The 23,230-nt window shown below is 37.2% G+C and overlaps 1 protein-coding gene across 3 annotated transcripts in view; it reads left to right on the forward strand.

Annotated features, from left to right (window-relative positions):
• The window catches only part of LOC149238403 (glycine cleavage system H protein 2, mitochondrial-like), a 46,913-nt gene extending 24,190 nt beyond the window's left edge, over positions 1-22,723 (forward strand). The window contains exons 2-5 of one of the 3 annotated variants that reach the window (XR_016246376.1): positions 13,728-13,816; positions 14,187-14,357; positions 21,987-22,182; positions 22,397-22,723. Coding sequence is in view for 2 of the 3 variants with exons in the window: in XM_089373026.1 (XP_089229152.1) it covers positions 13,728-13,816; positions 14,187-14,357; positions 21,987-22,115 (389 nt within the window). In the remaining variant the exon portion in view is untranslated. Of the gene's footprint in view, positions 1-13,727; positions 13,817-14,186; positions 14,358-21,986; positions 22,344-22,396 lie in introns of those variants that run through there. The other 2 variants (XM_089373026.1, XM_089373025.1) reach the window with 2 other exon arrangements.
• The last annotated feature ends 507 nt before the right edge of the window (positions 22,724-23,230 follow it).

Consider the following 23,230-nt stretch of genomic DNA (forward strand, 5'->3'; position numbering starts at 1 on the left):
TAATACAAGATGTATGCATAGGACCACAAATATCAGCATGAATTAACTGGAGTACCTTAGATGCGCGCCAAGATTCCCCATCCTTGAATGAAGACCGATGTTGTTTGCCGGCTTGACAGGCGCCACATACTCCCAACTGCTGAGTCTGAATATCAGGTAACCCTGACACAAGTCCTTCCCGAGAGCGCTGAGAGAGATACTGCATGTTTAGATGCCCATATCGCTGATGCCATAGAGCGCTGATGGGGGAAACACGAGCTGCTAGAGCTACTTCTGGAGAATCTCCAGTGTCAAGAACCCTGTATAGACCATGATCCTCTAGGCCAACTGCAACCGTAAGACTAGTGTCCTTGTCGATAATGGAGCACTTGTGCACACTGAACACTACATCAAGCTGAGGAGAGTTCCTCATAATCTGGCTGACAGACATCAGATTAATTTCCATACCAGGAACATAGTATACATTCAGGAAGATGAGTGTGCGCCCACCAGACTAGATCTGAACTGTACCTTTGCCAAACACTGTGTACTCTTCACCTCCGCTGAATACTACTGAATCACTGAAAGGTGAGAAGTCAATAAACCAGTCACGCCTGTGAGAGAAATGGCGTGATGCACCAGAGTCAATGTACTAGGCCGAAGACGAGACATGATCTGAAGACCTTTTAGCCATAAAGGCGTAAAAGGCAGAATCTATCTGCTCGGAATGTTCTGCAACATTCGCTGTCTGATGGGGCCCTCCCTGTTTCTTCTGTTCAGAAGCAATCCTCTGTCGGCAATCTTTCTTAATGTGGCCGAATTTGTGACAGTAATTACACTGCACATTTTTCTTCTTAGCAGAATCAAAAAATTGAGAAGAACCTTTCTGCTGAAAGGACTGATATTTGGCAACAAAAGCATTTTCTAAGGACGTTGATGAAGCACCACTACCAAACTGTTGTTTCCAACAATCTTGCTGCATGAGTTTGGTGCATAACTCCGGAAACTTCATATCAACATTAGTGGAGGTAATGTTGAGTGTTTCTATGAAGTGCGCATAAGATTTTGGTAGACTTTTCAGAGTGACGACTACCATATCTTCTTCCTCCATGGTCTGACCAATGGCTTCGAGCTGATCTCGAATGTTTTAATCCTGTTAAGATGTTCCTGTAAAGACATATGTTCGTCCATCATGATGGAGAACAACTGATTCTTGAGAAAGAAAGTTGTGCTCTTATCGGACGTCTCGTGCAATTCCTTCAAATGTTGCCAGATTTCGGCAACTATCTTGCCGGAAGGAATCTGTGTTAACTGATCATCAGTCACAGAGAGTTTGAGAAGCATAACAACCTCTTGATTTTGATCATCAAACTTATCTTGATCAGTACCAGCTATACTAGGTTTGAGCTCTTTGCCCAAAACAAGCTGGTCAAGATGCCTATATTAAAAAATGTTCAACATTCTCTGTTTCTAGATGTCATAATTGGTGCCATTAAAGCGCTGATTGCCTTCCAACATCAGATTTATTAGTGAGGTCATCTGCACGTTTCCCAAGACACAGAAAAAACAACAAAGAAGGCTGACCCGGATTTTAATGCAGATGCCTAAAAAAAATTATGCAGTCAATAATTAATTTGAGAAATGACGTTCAACAGAGAAGACACGCTCAGCCAACAATAAAAGATACACTGAATACACTGTATAAGAGTGCTGATAAATACAACAAATAATAGATCTTGGAAACTGAGTGTATATATGTCCAGTACCCTACGCTGAGAGCACCTGTAGATGAGAACGCTCTTGCCGTATTTCTTCACGGCAGTCTCTTTATGGCAGCAACATCTTTCTCTGCTGCTCAATATGTTTGTATGTGCTGACAACCGATTAAAAAAATAATAAAAAAATGGTTGCGTTTGATTGGATTCCTCCAATGGCAGCGGCAACAACTTAGATAGACAACGACAGTGACAACAACGTATTGAACGAGGTAGCGTATTGGATACGTGCCGTTGTCCAAGTTATTTCCCACTTTGATTGGCTACGGGTTGTCTGTGTCTTTGTTTCGATTGCTGACAAATGGACGCAAGTCGTAGTCAAGGTACGAGGAATATGAGAGTGGGAGCCCATCTATAATCTTCCGCACCTGGATCGAACCCCTGGATATTCCATCGAAGTGTTCTCGAGCTGCCTCACAACTACGATTACGAATGTGGGTCCGAGCCTATCGCCGGTACGGGTGAGTCGCCCAAGGAAAACGACAACCACTGGTGAAAGATTAAAATTGCATACAGATTTTCGAAATGATGGAGAAGTCAGCAAGGGGCGACTGTCGAAGGGATCGACAGACGGTGACGAACTAAAGACTGGTTGGAACGCTGATTTCGGAAATTTGGCAGATGCGAAGACTATCACAGGAAAGACCGATCACTCTCGATGCAACGATACCGTTGATAATATAAAATCAACAACTATCCCGTAAGCTATCCCTCCATATCAACAGAGATTAATATTTGCGAGGAGACAGCGAGAAGAAGGGCGCACTCTTGCGGAAAAAAGGAAATCAAGATTTGATATTGAACCCAATGATACAATTGAGCGAATTAAGCAGCGAGTTGAGGGAAAAAGAAGGAATATCGCCTATACAGCAAACAATGAAACTCCCAGGTTCGATCCCCACGACTTATCCTTCAGGCACTGGAGATAGGAGCGGAAAAAACCTTCGATTACTGCGCTAATCAGAACGAAACCTCTTGCAGCGTAGAAATTATGACGCCCAAAAAAAATTCCAGATTCCTAGAGAGCTATTTCGAAATGAAGCAAAATTTTTCAGATAATGAAAAATTATTTCGAAAAATACCTAAGCTCTGATACCATAATCAATGAATGAATTGAATTAATTTACATGAGCAAAATGAAGCTCAATAAGTAATACAGAGATATTTACAGAAATAGAAACATCAAGTTTCTGTTAGGAAATAGAAACAACCAGTTTCTATTAGGAAATAGAAACAACCAGTTTCTTCTAAGAAACTGCTAAAAAGATAAAAGTAGAAACAACTAATAAGAATGAACATTAATCACTAAATAGCATTATTCTAATAGTGGAGTGGGTGCCCTTAAGGCTTGGGTTGATGTGGACCACTTGACAAAATCAACATGAACTCAAGTGAAAGAAACTATCCATTAGAGACTAAGACCATATGAGCATCTAAGTGGAACAAACTTGGATGTTAAGGGCATATTAATGTTTCAAACTTGATCTCCTTCTGATATGTAACTCGACCAAGTCCCGTAAAGGTGATCCCTACCTTGATAGAGTTGGCTAATGGTCAACCCTATTAGGTGCTTCCAACCCTTAAGGGGAAGTGGCATTTCCGAGGTCAACCCTTCAATCAATAGGTGTTAGTGTAAATGTATGGCAATGGAGGGGAAAAGGTCAAGGGGACTAGCTGATGGGGAGTCCGTATCCTGAGTGTATAGATGTAAGGAGGGAGAAATCATGGATGCATGAGTTACCCTGCTCGACTTGTGTTTTTCACCCCTCTAGTGCGCCTTTTACTTTTTCTTGATAATGCTTTGTATTATGGTGCATAGCTCAAGGGTTAGAGCTTGCTCTTTATGATGTAGCATTTAATATTACCCCTTAAGATGAGACAGTTCATCGCTCATCAGGGTTGGGACATGCAAGGGTTCCTTTTGATGTAATGGAGCATCATGTGCTTAGGAACCAGGTGATTGCAAAATGAGGAGGGTAGAGCTCATGCTAGGCTTTTTCCCATGCACTATCTTATGTCCCAACCATATTTTGCATTTTTATTTTCTTCTTTTTCTTTTGTTGTGGCCATGATGTGTTCTTCATTCTTTTCACTGCATCAACCTCCAGGGCAATTTTTTCTGGCCCTACTCAAGGAGTGTGGACATGATGGTGCCAAATCCCAATGAACTAATGACAAGTTAGACTTGAAGAATGGAGGTGGTATAAGGGGCTTGTAATGTGACATGGAAAGTGTCAAGTATGGTGTAGGGGATAATGAACATGCTATCTCAATTTGGGTTTTCCAAGTAGTGCCCCTCCTATAACCCTAAGGCCTCAAGGGAGGTCCCACTGGACTAGGGCTAAAGATTAAACCCATGGTAAGACGAGAGAACATATTTACAATCAAGATTGGTCAATCTTCCAGATCACCCCTTTATCCATACTAAATGCCCAAAACAAACAAGTATAAGCACTCAATTGCAAAATGATCAAAGTACCTTTTGAATAGCAACCCACCCTCGTCCAAGTGGAAACGTCGGATGGTGAAAGGTATGTGCTTGATGTAGATGGTGGAGGCACATGGCATATCATCATCAAGAAGTGAATATTAGAGGCTACTGGTTGGCTGGTTGTTTGAATGGCTGTCAAAAGTAGAACATTTTCCTCCTATCGAGTCACACCCATTTCAGTGCGTAATAGGGTGGGATTCCGTGATTGAGTCTGTGAGGACCATTATTTTTCAGAATGAGTGCCCTGACTAGGAGACAACAATAGAGGCCTTTTTTCACCACTGTACATGTTATTCTTGTCAGCAACTTAGACAAGAATTACACACCTTTGTTTTGCTTGGCGCACTCATTGAATCCCAAATACTACAACAATGAATGGCTCAGTGGAGAATCTTCACATAGATTCCCTCCTCACATGGATGTTGAGATTTCACAAGGGAGTAAGGATGCATTTAGAGGGATATATCAGGATAGAGCATCTCTTGATGAGGTGGAGGATGCCTTGTAGAGTTTTACACTAGCACTAGGAGATGTGGAGGCTATGACGTGATTGTAGATAGTGGGGCTAAGAAGCTTTATGCTTGGTAGTCAACTCATGGAGCAACATGCCCTCTTCTACAACAATTAGCTAAGAGGCTCCTCTCTTAGGTTACTTCATCCTCTTGTCGCAAGAGGAATTGGAGCACATATGGGAATTTGTATAGTTCGAAGAAGAGCAAGCTTGAGTAATCGAGGGCAAAGACAATGGTGTATGTGCACACCAACCTTCTTATTTATAGGTAGAGGGAGGAGTGGTTGAAGGGAGAGACAAATATGTGGGATGTGTTTCCCGTTGATATGGGTTTGGAGTCTGGACAACATTGTTGCGTTGGGATTGGCCAACTTGGATATTAAAAACTAGTGCAAGAATCAATCACTTTTGATGATGGTGATCCTATTGAGGGGTCATCCCCCACATCAACAAATGCAGAGATTAGATTGGATACAGAGGAGGATGGAGGAGAGGGCAATGGTGGCAGTGATGTTGATTTTGATGTTGATGACATGGGGGACTACTAATAGTCATGAGTTATGAGATTCTTCCATCTTTATCTATGGTTCTAGTATCTACCTTGTTTTGTATTTGGCATTTACATTCCCACCTATAGTAGCAATGACTCGATGTCAGTATCTATGTAATACATTTTGATTTTGATGAATTAGTGAGAAAATTGCAGTGTATGGTTTTAATTTCTTGTGTGTTTGTCAATTTATTATCATTGATATAGTACTAGTTGTATATATGATTGAATTTGTATCATCATCATGTAAATGTTTTAGTTTTTAAATTGAATCTTTGTTTATATTTCATTTTTTTTGTTTGTAATCCACTAATTATATATATATATATATATATATATATATATATATATATATACATCTTTTTTAACACGGGGGCCCCTAGAACATGACAGACAGACACATTATATATATAAATATAAATCCTGTTCTAGGGGTTGCCATGTCACGTGTTGGGTACTTGTATTTCTGTGTCCTCCATGTCCCATGTCACTGTGTTAGGCAACTTAACTACTTAGGTACCTCCTACGTATTGAGCCTTTTAGTCTCCACCTTCCACCATGCAAAGACACACACATGCACATCAATTGAAATTCAAACCATGAGATACTAAATATGCAAAGTTTGCTCATGCATATAACATCTAGGCCATTTAATATAACAAAATGGCACTAGGTGCAATATGTATTTGCAACAAAATATATTAACGTGAATATTCTAATTGGACTCTAGAGTCTAAAAAACATCATGCTTCAACAAATAACTACATATGCTCCTCTGGCCTTTTGTCTTGATTCTCCAGGGACATCAGTACTAGTGCTTGGTGTTAAAAAATCATAAAGGCAAAAATATTTTCTTATCTTGATAGTTACTTGTGATTTCTTTGAATTCTTATTACCTTCTTTTATATCTTCTTATCATCAAGCAACTACCAAAAACAAAAGTACATGAAGATCAAGACAACAAAGACACAGGATGTAGGTTCTCAGCCAGGGCAAAACCCCTCTTCTAGGGGAAACCAAAAAACTTCTCCTCTCTTCTTTTAGAACCAAATCAAATGAGACAACCAATACCCTTAGATCAAGACAAATACCTTCTCCAATCCACCAAGTCAACCTCCCAAGATGATTAGCCAAACTCCAAAACTCAACTCAAGTCAAACTGCATCAATCACAAAATTTTGGCCTCCTGCATCAAGAATTTTGGCCTTACTGCAGGTTTGCAACTTCGGCCCTCCTATAGCTTTAGATCCTTGCATGTGAGGTGGAAAGAAGAGAAAAATATCCTTTCTTCCTTTGTTAGAGTTTCTTCCTTCTTCGCGAGGGTTTCTTTGTTGCTTTTCAAGCCTTGTCACTTCTTTTCCTTGTCTTGCCACCTCCTTAGAATTGCAGATCAAACTTCTTGAGTGGATGCACCAATAGGTCGAGTTGCACTCCTATGTATATAGTGGTTGTAGCTCCCTTAATGAGGCTGACTTGATGAAGGGCAGGTTGACTTGGTGGAGGAATTTACATGACCAATTACATAAATAAATTTTGTTTCTTTCACACAATAAGCCTAAGAAGAGTCTATTACATGATGACATGGACAATGACTCATGACACAACCGTAGAAGCACTCAATAGGTGCTTTAACCTAGAAACAAAATAAATAGAGCATGAAACCCATGCTTATAAATAATTTTTCTTTTCTCTCTTTTGATAAATACATTACGTCATGACTCAAATACAATTATGAAGACCTATACTAGTTACATTTCTTAACACTCCCTCCTAACTAGCGAGGTATTCATAATTGTTCAACCAGTACAAGGTTGACCTCAATTTGAAATGTTCCAAGAAGAGTACAACATCATACACAATGTTAGGGATACCACAACTGCGAAGGTATCAAACACATAAAGATCCAAGTGTCAATGACACTATTTCAAGGATCCAAGTGTCATTTCCAAGACACTAATACAAGGATCTAAGACACTAACAAGGACCAAGGTGTCATCAAGGCAACTTGCCACTATAGGTACCATCAAGCTACAACCTTGGTATCAATATAGATACCATACAGGGCTCTATATCTTGACACCAACCCTTAGGGATCCAGGTATCTCAACAAGGTCAACACAAACAAAGCTCCACATGACCAAGATACCGTCCCACACCAGGATCCAGACATCATCAAGGCCAAACAACAACTGAGATCTCAATACTAACCAGGCCAAGATGTCCTCCCAAGTACCATCATATGGGTAGTTTTATGGTACTCATCTCTCCCTCTTAACCAAATCAAAGATATCCACCAATCCAAGCATCCTTATCAATTATTCAAACTTCTTAGGGAGAGATCCACACATCAACTACCTGTTCAACCATTAGAACATCCAATAGCTTTATGACCCCAACCAGTATCAAACTTCCAATATATATGTTCTTATATGCTAGCAGAAAACTCTAGGGTCTTCAATCATTCTGATGCTGCTTAGGTCATCACAATATCCAAACACATCTTGATGGAAGCTTCCTTCTTCAATTTCTTCAGCAGCACCAAACTCATCCTCACCACGTCTCAACACATCCAAGTCTTCTTTGCAACTTTATTAATCACGAATAACCATTTGTGGTGCTTTAGCCATTCTCTGATCTCATTCCTTCTTCAAGGTCTTCATTATAGTTGTCACAATATGTCTCCCTCTCAACTAGGGAGATATACACTTTCCTTTATGAAGCTTCTACTCAACTAGGGGACAAGTCCATCAACAATATTATTCTTCTAGCCACACAGGCTCTTTCTTTCGCATTATCATATCATCGGAGAACTTTGACCTTCCAAAAATTCATTCCTTCAGGAACATCATTCTTTATCTTCATATGGTAACAAGGTCATCTATCAATCTAAACTTCAATGTCATCAAGATTCTTACAACTCGCCCTTTTCATGATGCTCGACATCATCATCAAGTATGGGGTGGGTAAGCATCTTCAACACCTTGAAGACTATGTACCTGTAAATCTTCAACAAGTACAACCAAGCACAAATATATATATATATATATATATGTGCAAGAGCATGAATTCATCTTTATCAATCAAGGGTAATCAACACTTAGATATTCAAAACATAGACCTAGTTTAGCAATCAACTAGGGTTACACTTATGTCCTAGACTTTCACAAAAATCTTTGCTAGGGATTTTTGTCACAAACCCTAGATACCATCATTAAAACTAAACCTTAGATATCAACAACTAAATCAGGTTAAGATTTCAATCATAGCGAAAGCATTTTGCATCTAGGGTTTCTAGAATCTTATATCAATCTCTACTAGGGTTTTGTCGTAAACCCTAGATATAATCATCAAAACTATAATATTAGATATACAACAACCAAGTTAGGGTTTCAATCAGTGTATACACCTAGAGTTTCATTCCTAGGATCTTACACTAACTTCTGCAAGGGTTTTGTCATAAACCCTAATTCATCAAACCCTAAAAAGGCTATGGTTTCATTATAACATCAAACCCCAAACATCAAAAGGCTAGGGTTTTATAGTGAACCCTAAAGGTTAGGGTTTTACCAAAGTGAATGAAAGATAGAGAGTATGACAAGGGTTGATTTAATCTAGAGATCCATCAACCTAACAATATAAGAATCTTTATGATTCTATAGCAAAACCCTAGAGTTAGTAATATAAAGCAAACTTTTAAATACAAATTGATTGTACCTTCATATATGAAGAAGACCTGCTACAAATCTTTATACATACCTTAAGTTGTTTCTTTCACAAACCTTGTAGGGTTTCTTCTGCAACAAGGCTTCTTTCATGATTCAATTCTTTCCTTTGACGTCTCCCTTTGATCTAGCCACAATCCTTCCTTTTATTTACATCCTTTAGAATATAACTTACAAGAAAAAGGATTATATATGAGCAACAATAATAAAGCTAGATATATAAAGAAATAAAATATAATGAAAAAGATAAAGAATACTTATCTTTTGCAAGAAGGTGGAATCTTCTTCTTGAAGAGCCCCCTCTTACTATGAAGCATCAACATCCTCATAGCATATGATCATCAATTCTTTATGTACCTGCAACATTTACTTGACAAGTACCACCCAAAAGTATACAAGTACAAAAGTATGATTACAAACTAGGGATTTCATAGTATCTTTATGGAGGAGAAATTCCTAGGGTTTTTCAGATCCAAACCCTCAGTTTCTAGATGATATCATTCAAAACATCAATCCTAGGGTTTGAAAAAACAATTTTATCCTTAATAGGGTTTACCATTTTACCTAAAAACCCTAGAGACCAAAATCTAGGGTTTCTACGAGGGACTAAAATTAGATACCAATAAAAAATGAGATTTCAAAACCCTAATCTAATATGGAATAGATATTATATGGATAAAAACAATTGTATGTACCTCTACTTACCTTAGTCCTTCATTATCACAAGAAGTTTACTACAACGTTTTCTCTAAGATGTCATGATTACTTCAAAGATGCCGAGGTCAAGGGCTGCTTTCTTCACCTATGCAACCTTCTTTTGAATTGTAATAGGGATAGCTATTCTGCACATGAATTATAGGACAGTCCTTTATCATAGAAAGAGATCTGTTATGTTTCTTGTTTCTCTCAGAGTGAGGATGGTTGCCATACTTAGATTTACTTCTCATCACATGGGTGGATAGTAGAGCATAGATTGTGGTGACAACTGTCATATGGATCTTCAATGTGTCACTGTCATATGGCCTATTTGTAGTATAGACTGCTTCGCATTTCTGTATCAATCTCCCTTTGCATTTCAATCAGGTTATGAATCTGGCATGTTGTGGCTTGTAATAATTTTACCGTCATCCTTCACTGTATCACTAGTACTTATTGAAACAGTCCAGAATTCGTATTGTATCTAGCTAGTTAACTGAAATAGAGAATCTTTTGAATTGATTTAGAGATGTGCTAATGATGAGAGCCAAAGATCTTCAAGCTTCCTTTTCCTTTCTCCTTCACCTTAGCTCTGATACCATGTTAGAAAATCATAAAGGCAGAAAGATTTTATTATCTTTATAGTTACTTGTGATTTCTTTGAATTCTTATTACCTTCTTTTGTATCTTCTTATCATCAAGAAGCTACCAAAAACGTAAGTACATGAAGATCAGCACAACAAAGACACAGGATGTAGGCTCTCAGCCAGCGCAAAACCCCTCTTCTAGGGGAAAACCCAAAAACTTCTCTTCTTTTCGAACCAAATCAAATGAGACAACCAAGACCCTTAGACCAAGACAAAGACCTTCTCCAATCCACCAAGTCAGCCTCCCAAGATGATTAGCCAAACTCGAAAAGTCAACTCAAGTCAAACTGCATCAATACTACATCAGTCACAAAATTTTAGCTTCCTGCATCAAGAATTTCAGCCTTACTGAAGGTCTGCAACTTCAGCCCTCCTGCAGCTTCAGATCCTCGCACGTGTGAGCTGGAAACAAGAGAAAAATATCCTTTCTTCCTTCGCTAGAGTTTCTGCCTTCTTCACTAGGCTTTCTTTGTCCCTTTTTTTAGCCTTGCCGCTTCTTTTCCTTGTCTTCGCACCTCCTTAGAATTGCAGATCGAACTTCTTGATTGGATGCACCAATAGGTTGAGTTACACTGCTATTTATAGTGGTTGTAGCTCTCTTAATGAGACTGACTTGTGGAATGGCAAGCCGACTTGGTGGAGGATGGTTTACATGACCAATTACATAAAATAAATTTTGTTTCTTTGACACAATAAGCCCAAGAAGGGTCTATTACATGATGACATGGATAATGACTCATGACACAAACCCTAGAAGCACTCAATGGGTGCTTTGACCTAGAAACAAAATAAATAGAGCATGATACCAATGCTTATAAATAATTTTTCTTTTCTCTCTCTTGATAAATACATCATGTCATGACTCAAATACAATTATGAAGACCAATACTAGTTACATTTCTCAACACTTGGTGCTAGTCGTGGATCCAAGTCCATCCATATTGTTGTTTCTCAAGTCAACACTCTCCAGTTTTGATGAAATTGGCTAGCCATGCATTAAAACAAGGCAGAAAGCTTAACATGCCTAATTAGTGGTTTTGGCATGAGTGAAGGGTACATTTTTACCAAGGTCATAGCAGATGAGTTCACAAGTGAACATCAAGGGTTTGGTGCTCTTGATTAAATGCCAATCCCAAACCCTTTACATGATAGAATCCAGTCTTGAGATGTTGAAATCCCACTAATCCTGAAATGTTGAAACTTGAAACTTTGAAAACTGACAAGTTTGTTGAATTCTCAATGGGATATGAAATTCTATTTTCTTCATATGAAGTTTGATGAGGTTGGATCATTCTCAGACATCCTAGAATAATTGATGGTAATGTTAAAAGTTTAAGTAAAGGGATAGAGAATGAAAGATAAAGGAGAATGTCAACTTTTAGTATAAGAATTTAATATTGCCAGTTATGGCTTCCAACAAAAAATAAAGTCAGAGAAATGACCAGAAGAAATCAAATGTTGGGCTTACGTTGGCCTTTTTTGACAGCCTGGTAATTTTTGGTGTTTGTTTCCAAAAAATGTGTGATGTTTACAAAAAATTGTGAATTTGTTTAACGTTTCTAATTGCGATCTTTTGGCCATTGTTCATCTATGATACAAATAGATACATGTATACATACACACTGTTAATTCATTTTGTTTCTTACTCAAAAAGCATGGTGGAGGGACATACAAAGTAAGTTGTTTATCATTGCTGTTTTCATATAAGACAGTATAAAACGAGGGGTTTGTCCTGACTTTAGCTGGTTTTCCTTGCTCATCTAAATCAACGTATACAGTTCAGTTTCTGCTTTCAACAGTTTTATGTTTACAGTTGGTTCATAGCCATTAGCTATAGAAGAAAAAGGAAGACAGAAGTATTATGTATGTTAATGTTCTAGGTGACCTGTGATGTCCAATATGATTATCAAATACGTCATATGCAAAAGGTCGAGGCCAGTGCATAAGACATCTGGAGGCTAAACTAAATAGAAAATGAAACCACTAATGCATTAAACTTTAACAATGAACTGCAATACAAATGTCAAACAAAAAATGCTGCTAAGTAACATACAACTGTCAAAATGTAAACACCTCCTTGTTGGGAATTACTCTTGAAACCTATTTGTGGGTTTCATCTGACAAGCAGTGGCAAACTAAATAGAAATGAAACTTTTCATGCATTAAACTTAACAATGAACCATGGTACAAATGTCAAACAAAAAATGCTGCTAAGTAACATACAACTGCCAAAAACAAGCAGTGGCAATCCGGTATCTTGTGGCGTCATAGTTCAGAAGTATCTCTTATAGCATCCTAGGTTGAACTCTCATTGGTGTAAAGAAGGTAGTCATGTGATTTATACAATTGGCACACATCGTTATCTTGGCAATTTAGTGATGAACTATTTTACCTTAGTAACTTGTTTCTTCATTTGTGCTGAGGGCTGGCAGCCCTATGTGTATCTACTGATCCAAGTTCTCTACATCAGTCCAAAGGAGGTAGAAGTGGACTATATGAAGTTGGAAGGTATATTTATATGTGTCAGGTGTTATCTGTGTAAGGATTAAGCAGAACTTCGGGAATGTTATTCATTTCGTTCGTTTTCATTTGGAAATTGACCTGAAGAATTAACTGCGCGAAACAATGGTAATTCCCTTTATCTTGCTGAAAAAACACAGTTTTTATTCCAAGTCAGAAATATATGAATGGTACTACTTGACTGACGAGCGCTTCCTGTGTCATCAACAACTATAGTTATTAACTTATTATTGATTCAAGTTGGAATGCATGACCAAGACTTAAGTTCAAGGTACTCATTGACTTTGTGCAGACACCTCTGCTGCGCTAGACTAAAACATTAAGCTTGATTAATAAGAATTTCATGGGGTTGAGTCCCGACCTTAGAGTGATGTCCTGATATCGCTCAGAGCAAGTAGAATGGAGGTACAGAAAGGGTTTTGACTTTGTGTGAGTGCAATGTAAGTGGGGTTGTTGAAGTATCCCTTTTCTCTTGAGAATTTAATTCAGGTAAAAAAATAAAGCATTTATGCAGAAAAATTAAGGCATGAAGTGACTTGGTGCAAAGTTGTAAACATTCATCATTCTTTTAGTATGTGTAGTTCATGGATTTCACATGTGTGCTTTACATGCCAAGATGTGTTGTCTTCAATTATACCGGAATTTAATTTACTGGCTATTATATTTGTTTATTTCATTCTTTTTGCTTGTTTTAAATTTTTAATACATATAACACATTGATTGTCTATTTGTTTATCTTAACCACAATTAAGGTGATAAAGAGTACATGATGATTTAATTTACATTTCAGCAAATTCAGATTTCTGATTTTAGATTTTTAATATCAATTTTTGCAGTTGTCAAGGACTTGAAATATACTGATTCACATGAGTGGGTCAAAGTTGATGGCCCTCTTGCTGTTATCGGAATAACTGACCATGCTCAGGTTGGTAATAAGTTTGGTCAATTTGCCTGTATTTTAGGAGTTAGATCTCTCAATGGATTAATAAGAGAATGCAGGATCTGAGTTGATATCTTATCTTTTAAATCATCCAGTTTTTGACTTTGGTCGTTTTGTTTATATATTGAATGACAGTTTGACAACAGCATGCCTGTTTTGATTTGTTCACAATGCTGCTGTTTTATAGGTTTTGTTTAAGTTTAAGCTTGTACAGAGAACCAAGACTATTTGTGCTAAATTTGCTTATTACTTTCTTTGGAGCAATGAGAGAGAATGCACTTACTGTTATGGGTATCTGTTTCTATTGGGCATTTTTTTTCTTATTTGTTTAATTCTTCAAGTTTGCTTATTGCAGGATCATCTGGGAGATGTTGTGTTTGTTGAACTACCAGATGTTGGAGCTACTGTTTCAAAAGGGGGTACTCTTGGTGCTGTAGAAAGTGTGAAAGCAACCAGTGATGTATTCTCGCCAGTTTCTGGGGAAGTTGCTGAAGTCAACTCTGAGCTTAGTGGCTCTCCTGGTTTGGTAAGGTTTTTTAATTCCTGCTGTCTTCAACAATGACCGAATTTGCTTTGTTTTAATATCAATGTATGATTATTTATTTGTCCTTTAACATGGTAGTTATTTAAGTATTCTTCAGCTGATGCACAGCAGGTTTTATGTTATGAGATTTCCTCTTTTGGTGAGAGCTTGTCCCATAAGCTATCCAGTATGTATTAGATTTACTCATTTGGACAATTCTATATGTAATCCTAGTTGAGTTGGGGTTCTACACCAAACTTTCACACCAAGCTTACATGGGTCTTTGATTAATACTATATGTGCTCCCAATTTCCCAGTGCACTGAAACAAGTCAAGGTAGCTATCAGTTTTTTGTAGTTAACAGAGCTTGTTATATTCCAACTCGTATAAACAAAGTTCTAGTGCTGATGCTGAAGTCTTGTTTCTCCTCTATGACCAGAACAACTTTACCGGCTGCCTGCATGTGCATTCATCTACCAGTCACTGAATATTAATATATATCTATTTTTATATTTATATATAAAATGGTTAAATTACAACAATATTACCTCATTGCATAGAGGGCACTTGAGGTTAAAGTTTTAAAGTTTTGAGGGTTGAAGCAATGCTAATATGTGAGTGATGTTCATGGTTGACATTTAAATTACCAATTTATTTATATATATGATTAGATAGGAGTAGTTAATGAATCAATTCCTTGTAGACATACAGGCCCCATTGATATATATTAGACATATTTTTAAAACAATCTTGGCAAAAATTGAAGGCATATGAACAGGCAAGCTATAGAAAATCAGTCCTGAAGCTTGTACTGCTAAGGACCATCAAATCTTCTTATACAATTACTATCACAAGGATAGGCTGTGGCATGATAGTAGATTGCAAGGTACAAGGTAGTGTGGATACAGATTACAAGGTTATGTTGTGATGGGTTGCAAAGTTAGGTTGTGGCATATTGAGAAATTGCAAGGGTATTTCATGGTATGTGTAAGGGTAGGGTCTGAAATGGGGTGGCTCACAAGGCAAGGTTGAAAATTTCCATTGAAGAAAGATAGAATGCCTTGGAAATTGAAGCAGTGCAAACCTAAACAACCACGTTTTGCAGAAAACAAAGAAGTTTGGGAGTTGATTAGGTATAAAGAATATGAAATGTGTGTACAACCTTGTAATTAAAAGTAACAATGTGGCAGCTTTTGTCTATAACTTGGTTTTTCAAAGAATTATGTCAGCACTGAGTGACTGAAGTGTTTGTGTACTTTTTAAGTTTAATAGAATATCTAGGAGTTGCAGTTGCAATCCCATGAGTTAGAGTCTTGTCATCGATGCTATGCCCAAGACGTGTGTTAATGCATACATGAATTTTTTGTTATTTGTAGTTTTTTTTCCTGAAAAGTGCTGCATGCATTAAATTATGAATCAAAATACATTTTCATCACGATTGCTACATCTATTGAGTGGTAAGATAGGAGCCCCCTTCCCACACAAAGAAGGTGGGTGAGAATATTCATGGCTAGTTGTTGTTTTTAAGTTACTTTTTTCCTTTGAATGAAATAAATTTAGGATAATTACTACAAAGCCATTACTTTGCTTGTGTTGTCAACTTACCCTGGTTACTGGACTTCCTTGGCATTGCAGTATTGATCTAGATAAGTAAAATTTTGAATAACAAGCATGGTGATTAACTCGTTAGGAAAAAGAGAGAGAAGAGCTTTGCACACAATTGCCCTTTAAGTCTTTTGTTGGAGTTGGGCCTCAATTATTAAGTACTATTAATCCAAATCCTGTTATCAATAGTACAGGTTCACAAAATCCTTATATTTGACTTGATCTTCGTCCATTGAATAAGGATTTATTATTTAATCAACCTCTCTCTCCTAAAATTCACTTGGGGGCTCAATTGACTCATAGCTCTTTCTCCTCCATTGTGTGTTGAATGAAGTCTGCTACGGGAGAATTATTGGTAGCATTAATAATCACTGGGATCAGTAATGGTAGGCATTACATTCTAATTTTTGTCTAATTGTGCAATGTAACAGATTAAAGATTGAATGAAAAGCCTAAAGAAATTTTCCTCTTTTTGAGACCTTGTACTATTATGGCATTGCAAGAGTGTTGTTGCACAAAATGTGACATATGAACATGCTGATCAACTTTTGGGATGAATATGAATATTGTACTGGTCGACTTAGCTTTTCAGGAGACGAATTCTATAAAGATCTAGTTGAGAAGATCTTTACACATGGCCAAAGGATAAAGGTCGTGATTGGGTTGCTAATGTATGCAATTATTAAGGAATAGAAAAAAATCGTAGTTTGTATTGTGATGTGGATACAACTTTACAATTCTATCAACTAGAAATAACTCTTTTTGGTGTTATCATATTATATGAAAAATCGACTGCGGAAAAATATGGGATAAATCAAATTTTTGGATTGTAAGTGTAGTCCAAGCTCCTTCGTTCATGTCGTGTTTCCAATACATCGAATATTTCTCATTAAAGATATATTTCAAAGAGATTATCTTGAAGATTTAAAAACATGCCCTTAGACTAACATTGAAATATTTTACAAAATTGAGACCCCCTAAACAATAGAACATTAACACAAATTTTAGTGTGTTCGGATTGTTTACTTGTTACATCGTAAAGCTCTAAATCATTAAGAGCACTTGAGGTAGTGGAGCCACTAGAATCATGATCACCATTAAATTTACCACTTATTCTATCACAATCAATGTCGAGATCATCTTGATCTACTAATGCTTTTGGAAGGGGCTCAAACCATCAAGAAGAAGAATTAGATGAATCTTTGGTCACATTGTTTAAAGCAAGTGCAAATCACTGATAACATAAACAAGCTCTTTTGATATATATATATATAGAGAGAGAGAGAGAGAGAGAGAGAGAGAGAGAGAGAGAGAGATTAAAATTGGTTTCCCAATATCCTTTTGCAGCAAATTCTCTCATCACCAATCTGGGAGAGTTTACAGTTATTGTAGCTAGCTTGTAACATTCAAATTAGTGTCCTTAGTCAATGGCACCATGAGTTGGGAATATCTGTTGCGCCAAAGTCGTCCAGGACTTGCACTTGGCCCTGACCACTATTGCAAGCACATGTGCACAACAGACATGACCACAATCATGATTGGATAGACTTAAAACTTTGTCCGGGTGATCACAACAGTTCACTTTCATCAACCTAATGAGCCACTGTGACAAGTTTTTCTGTTGTGGTTTTCTAGAGAATAACTTGTCACTTTTATCGGAGTGAATATGGTTGAAGTTGCTCCAGTGGCTTTCAAAAGCATATGCAGTTGATCCCTAGCCAAAGACACGAATTGCGCCATGTTGCAATTCAAGTGCTTTTGCTCCATAACAATCCAGCCATACTCTTGGAGCAGTATTGGTTCTATGATCCTTTTCCAAAGTGCTTCCAATTTTCATTTCTTCTAACATGCATGCCCTAAGTATGTTTTGACCCTTCCTTGCACTTGTTGTATTTAGGACTGCTCATATACCTCTGACTTTCATACTTGGGCATTTTTCAGAAAAGCTGATGAATGCCCTTAAAGAGAACTAGGTGCTCCATACTCGAGGTCTTGATACTTTTTTATGTTCCCGTACCCATAAATATAGCAAGGGGATACCTTGACAAATATCTTCACCTCCAGGCTGCTCTCTGCTGCCAAGAAAAGTGCCCAGAATGGACCCTTTTCTGCTGTAGCAAATCTCTGTGCTAACTGTTATTCACTTCTTAGAGAAGAGCCGCTCAAACAAAGTTAACAACATCCACAAAGAGCAGATCCCCATGGAATATGTGAACGACATTCAATGATTGTTTAGAACAGACTATTACAAAATGGATCTAGATTGAGGACAAGTGGCTATCACGAGTCATGGCAACCCAGAGCCGGGGGTGCTGCGGCTCAGTACTTAAATATTTTCCTTATTTATCCTGAAGGTCTGCAATACTGGTTTTAATTGAGGGTGTTTCTTGTGCTTGTCCTGTAGACATATAACTTTGTGATCTTTGAGGAAGAGTGCCCTGCTTTGCTGACTGTTCAAAATGTTAAGATAACATTGAAATATCCACATTTATGCTGCAAAATGCTTGACACAATGGACAGCAAACCTTGAATTGAGAATAGAAATAATCCTTTCTCATTATCTTCACTTATGGGGGCATTTTCTGATCTTCTGAGTTACTTTGTCTTGCTTTGAGAATCTTATTTCACAGCAGTATAGTCCATTATTTTCCATTTCTAGGGTTACTGTCTGGGAATTTGATAGGTTCAAACTTCTTTATGTTCCCATACTCATAAATATGGCAAGGAGATACCTTGACAAATATCTTCACCTCCAGGCTGCCCTCTGCGGCCAGACAAAGTGCCCAGAATGGACCCTTTTCTGCTGTAGCAAATCTCTGCTAATTGTCATTCACTTCTTAGGGGAGGTGCTCAAACAAAGTTAACAACATCCACAAAGAGTGGATCCCCATGGAATATGTGCAAGAAATTCAATGATTGTCTAGAACAAACTATTAACAAATGGATCCAGATTGAGGACAAGTGGCTATCATGAGTCATGGCAACCCAGAACTGTGGGTGCTGCTGCTCAGTACTTTAATATTTTCCTTATCTATCCTGAAGGTCTGCAATACTGGTTTTAATTGAGGGTCTTTTTTGTGCTTGTCCTGTAGACATATAACTTCATGATCTTTGAGGAAGAGTGCCCTGCTTTGCCTGTTCAAAATGTTAAGATAACGCTGAAATATCCACATATTTATGCTGCAAAATGCTTGACACGATGGAAAACAAACCTCGAATTGAGGATAGAAATTATCCTGTCTCACTATCTTCATTCATGGGGGCATTTTCTGATCTTCTGGGCCACGTTTTCTTGCTTTGGGAATCTTATTTCACAGCAGTATAATCCATTATTTTCCATTTCTTGGGTTCTGAGTGGGAATTTGATAGGTTCAAACTTCAGATCTCCAGAAGATTATCATAAAATATAACAAACATGATAAAGGTGATTTCCACAGCTAAGCTGTTATAACTACTTTATCGTGTCAAGGAAACTTCAAAACGTGTGCTATGAAGCCTGATCTCTAAGAACAGCCATCATCAAAACATGTGCCAAGCAAGGGATAAGTGGAATGCTCCTCAAAGATCATTATCATGTGCCAAGTCTATAAGTTCAAGTATATGTATGAGATCCCTGTAGCATGAAGTGAGTGACCTAGTCCACGTCATTATAAATCACCAAATGCAACGTGAAGAGTACCAAAGTATGGGCTATTTACTACTATCCATCTAAAGCATTTATGAAGAGAAAACCTTAGTGGGTAAACCTAAGGACGCACGTTTGTGCTAAGCTGTTATATCTACTTATCGTGTTAAGGAAACTTCAAAACGTGTGCTATGAACCCTGATATCTAAGGACAGCCATCATCAAAACATGTGCCAAGCAAGGGATAAGCGGAATGCTCCTCAAAGATCATTATCATGTGCCAAGTCTATATGTTCAAGAACTATGTATGAGATCCATGTAGCATGTAGTGAGTGACCTAGTCCACATCATTATAAATCACTAATGCGACATGAAGAGTACCAAAGCATGGGCTATTTACAACTATCCATCTAAGCATTTATGAAGAGAAAACCTTGTAGAAAACCTAAGGACACTTCTCCACATTCCTGGTTGTTATCCCCAGTAAATTCATTGGTGTAGTCTAGTGTTCCTCACCCAGTGGGATTTGGATTGGGCTCTTGTTGCCACAAAATTAGCCAAATGCCTAGCAACATTGATCATGTATATTTCCATAGCCCATAATCATGTTGATAAGTTTCTGGATAAATGCTGTGTGCAGGTTTTATGATGTTCTACGTTTCGAGTGGTCTTGCCACCCATCATCAGGGACTCAAGTAGCAAGATGGATCAGAAAAGAATACTGTGATGTTTATAAAGTAGTTAACTAGGTAAACGCTAAAAGAAATGACTAAGTAAACATTGATGTGAACGTTAATAAAAAATTCAAATTTTAACCATAATTTAAGAATAACAGTCTTTGACCATAATTTAAGAATAAATAAAGGGATGAGAGCATAGAGTAAGAAGCAAAGAATGAATAAGGGATTTGTTGACCAAATTTTAAATGAAAAAATATATAATAATAATAATAATAATAATAAAGATTAAAAAGAATGCTATAATAATAATAATTACATAGCTTATATAGCATCCTTAGGTGGTTTAACCATCTAACCTCTAACATCAACATTTAAAGTCACATTGGTCACATAATAATATATAAAGTGACATAAGTATTGATGTCTCATAATGATTCCTTATATTGAGTGTTACCTCTCTATCATCTCACCTAGCACCCTGCCTTACTTTGACCAACCCCCCGCCCACCAAATATAAAAACTGCACTTTAATTTTTACTCACCCCCTGAATAGAAAACTTAAATTTCATAACTCAATAATTGTTTTTGCAAAAGCCATCGATGTGAAGATTGCACATGGGTTAATGCCTATCCGTTGGGTCACCTGGATAAGCAGTTGCGGCATTCATCGTGTCTTCAGTGCAACGACAAATGCATCTTCCCGGAACCCATCAATGATATTCCATTAGGTTGCTATTACCCTAATTTTGATGTTGAAGGTGGAAATCACCTCGGCAACTGTCCATAACATTGCCCTTGTTGAAGACGTGCCTCATAGAGAACCAATCAATAATACACATAGACCTCCTTTCTTTGTTAGAATTTCAACTTTTTAGAAATTTTATATAATGTTTGTATTCTTTCACTGTTAGATTCTGCACAAACTTTTGCAGAACACATTTTGCAAATTCTTTTGTAACCAAAACTTGTTCAACTATGTAGCAAGCAATCAACAATACACGTACATCTCTTTTTCTTATAATTTTTAATTTTTTTGAAATTTTATATAATGTTCGTATTCTTTAACTGTTATATTCTTCACTATTTTTTGTCAAACACAAGACAAGAATATGGTGAACGAAGGTCAACTTTATGATACGTGAGCCAAATACGTTGTTGAAAGAGTCTCCCAATTCAGGTTTTTTTGGTTGGATGCAAATTGTTCACTTCATGGGGTGGAGCAATCTGTTTGCTTGGACACCTGCAATGAGAGTTTTCAGCATAGAATCTAAGGTCATGCAGATTTGCAGGTCTATGCTAGACTAGCAATTGGACTGATTATATGATTCATTGAGGGCCAGGAGTTGCCGCGTATATTCTTGGTCAGTCAGTCATCAATTCACGATTTTTAATTTACCATTTACTATTAACCTCGAGAATCATTGGATGATTGTTCATTCAAACAAGAATACAAGCGTGCTAACTATATACAAAGTTAACTTACACATTTAATATAAGCCAGAATTTTTGGGTGTTTTTCTTTAGCCAATTTGTGTGCAGTGTCATATTTGCATTGGTTGAGCAAATTCCCCTTACTGTAGCATGATACATAACATTTTGCATAAATCTGGCGTAGTTTTTAAATTTCAAGTTGCTTGCCATGCTCTTGAATTTCTTGTACTATTTATAAACTACCTTCCTTACCAAATGTTTGTAGGGATGATAATTGTGTTTTTGTTTCAGGTTAATGGAAGCCCATACGATGGTGGATGGATAGCAAAAGTACGCATGAATAACGCTGCAGACTTGGAGTCATTGTTGGATGTAGATCAATATACGGCATTCTGTGAAAAGGAGGATTCTAGTCATTAAGCACCAACTTCTCTTTTTGATGAACCGTAATGATTTTTGAAAGTCCTTTGGTTCATTGTTTCAGTAGGTTAGAGTCCAGAATTTTATTTCTTTCCTTTGATTAAACTTTCAAGGGAATGTATTTATCGTTGCTTCCTAGGAGTTCGAGCAGTGTCCTTGAATTAAAGGATATTGACCTGAGAATGTTTTTCTTAAAGAAATGTAGCGCTACTTTTCTAGAGGCAGCCATCATGCTTGTCTTGTGGATATGCTGATGCATATATGGTTTTGTTATATGGCAGCTGTTCTTAGCGTCAATGCTTGTGGATGACACTTTCAGAAATCAGCTTGACATCGGACTTGGAAACTGTTCACAGATGATCTAGGACATGCTTAACAGATTTTAAAGATTTCCTAGAAATTTAAGGGGCAATATTTATAGGAACTCGGAAAATATTGCATTGACAGCAGAAATCTTGCAAAGAAAATGTTGCAAGGGCATATAGATGTTTATTTTTTTCCTTCAAGTGCAAATAAGTGCACAATAAATGTTTTGAAACCCTAGTCCTTTCGTTTGAATATTTGATGATCCAGATGTTTTTCTGATATATTGACTACCTTTACCCTGATTTTTCGGCAATGTTATGCAACATTTTTACAGAATGCTGTTGTATGTTTGATTTGCATTTTGTTATCTCACGTATCGATCTAATATGACATTGCCTTGAGATGGCTGAAATATAAGAGTCCAATATGGTTATTGGAAATAGCTGCATACAGAAACGTCAATGCTGGTTCCAAATCTGTTGAAATCTATATTTTTCATGCTGTGCATTTGGGTCATGCTTTCTAAGGCGGTAAGGGATATGTTGTGATGAAATGCAAGTAATTCTTACATAATAAATGTAAACGAAATGTTACGAAAATGAATATAGATTGAATTCAATTAAATACCTTCCAGAATTTAATCTATGGTCTTTGTACGTTACGTTTTCATTTTCTATCCGTTATTTTCATAATTCTATTAGATTCTTAGAGCAGGATCTATCACAGATTTAAGCGCCACTAAGGATCCATCATGGGATGCATCGTTGATCCATACCTTAGGAAGATCTTGAAAATAATTATTGGTGCAG

The sequence above is a fragment of the Pinus tabuliformis genome, chromosome 8 (genome assembly GCF_031772625.1).
Source record: "Pinus tabuliformis cultivar Carrire ecotype Pingquan chromosome 8, CPIR1, whole genome shotgun sequence".
NCBI lineage: Eukaryota > Viridiplantae > Streptophyta > Pinopsida > Pinales > Pinaceae > Pinus > Pinus tabuliformis.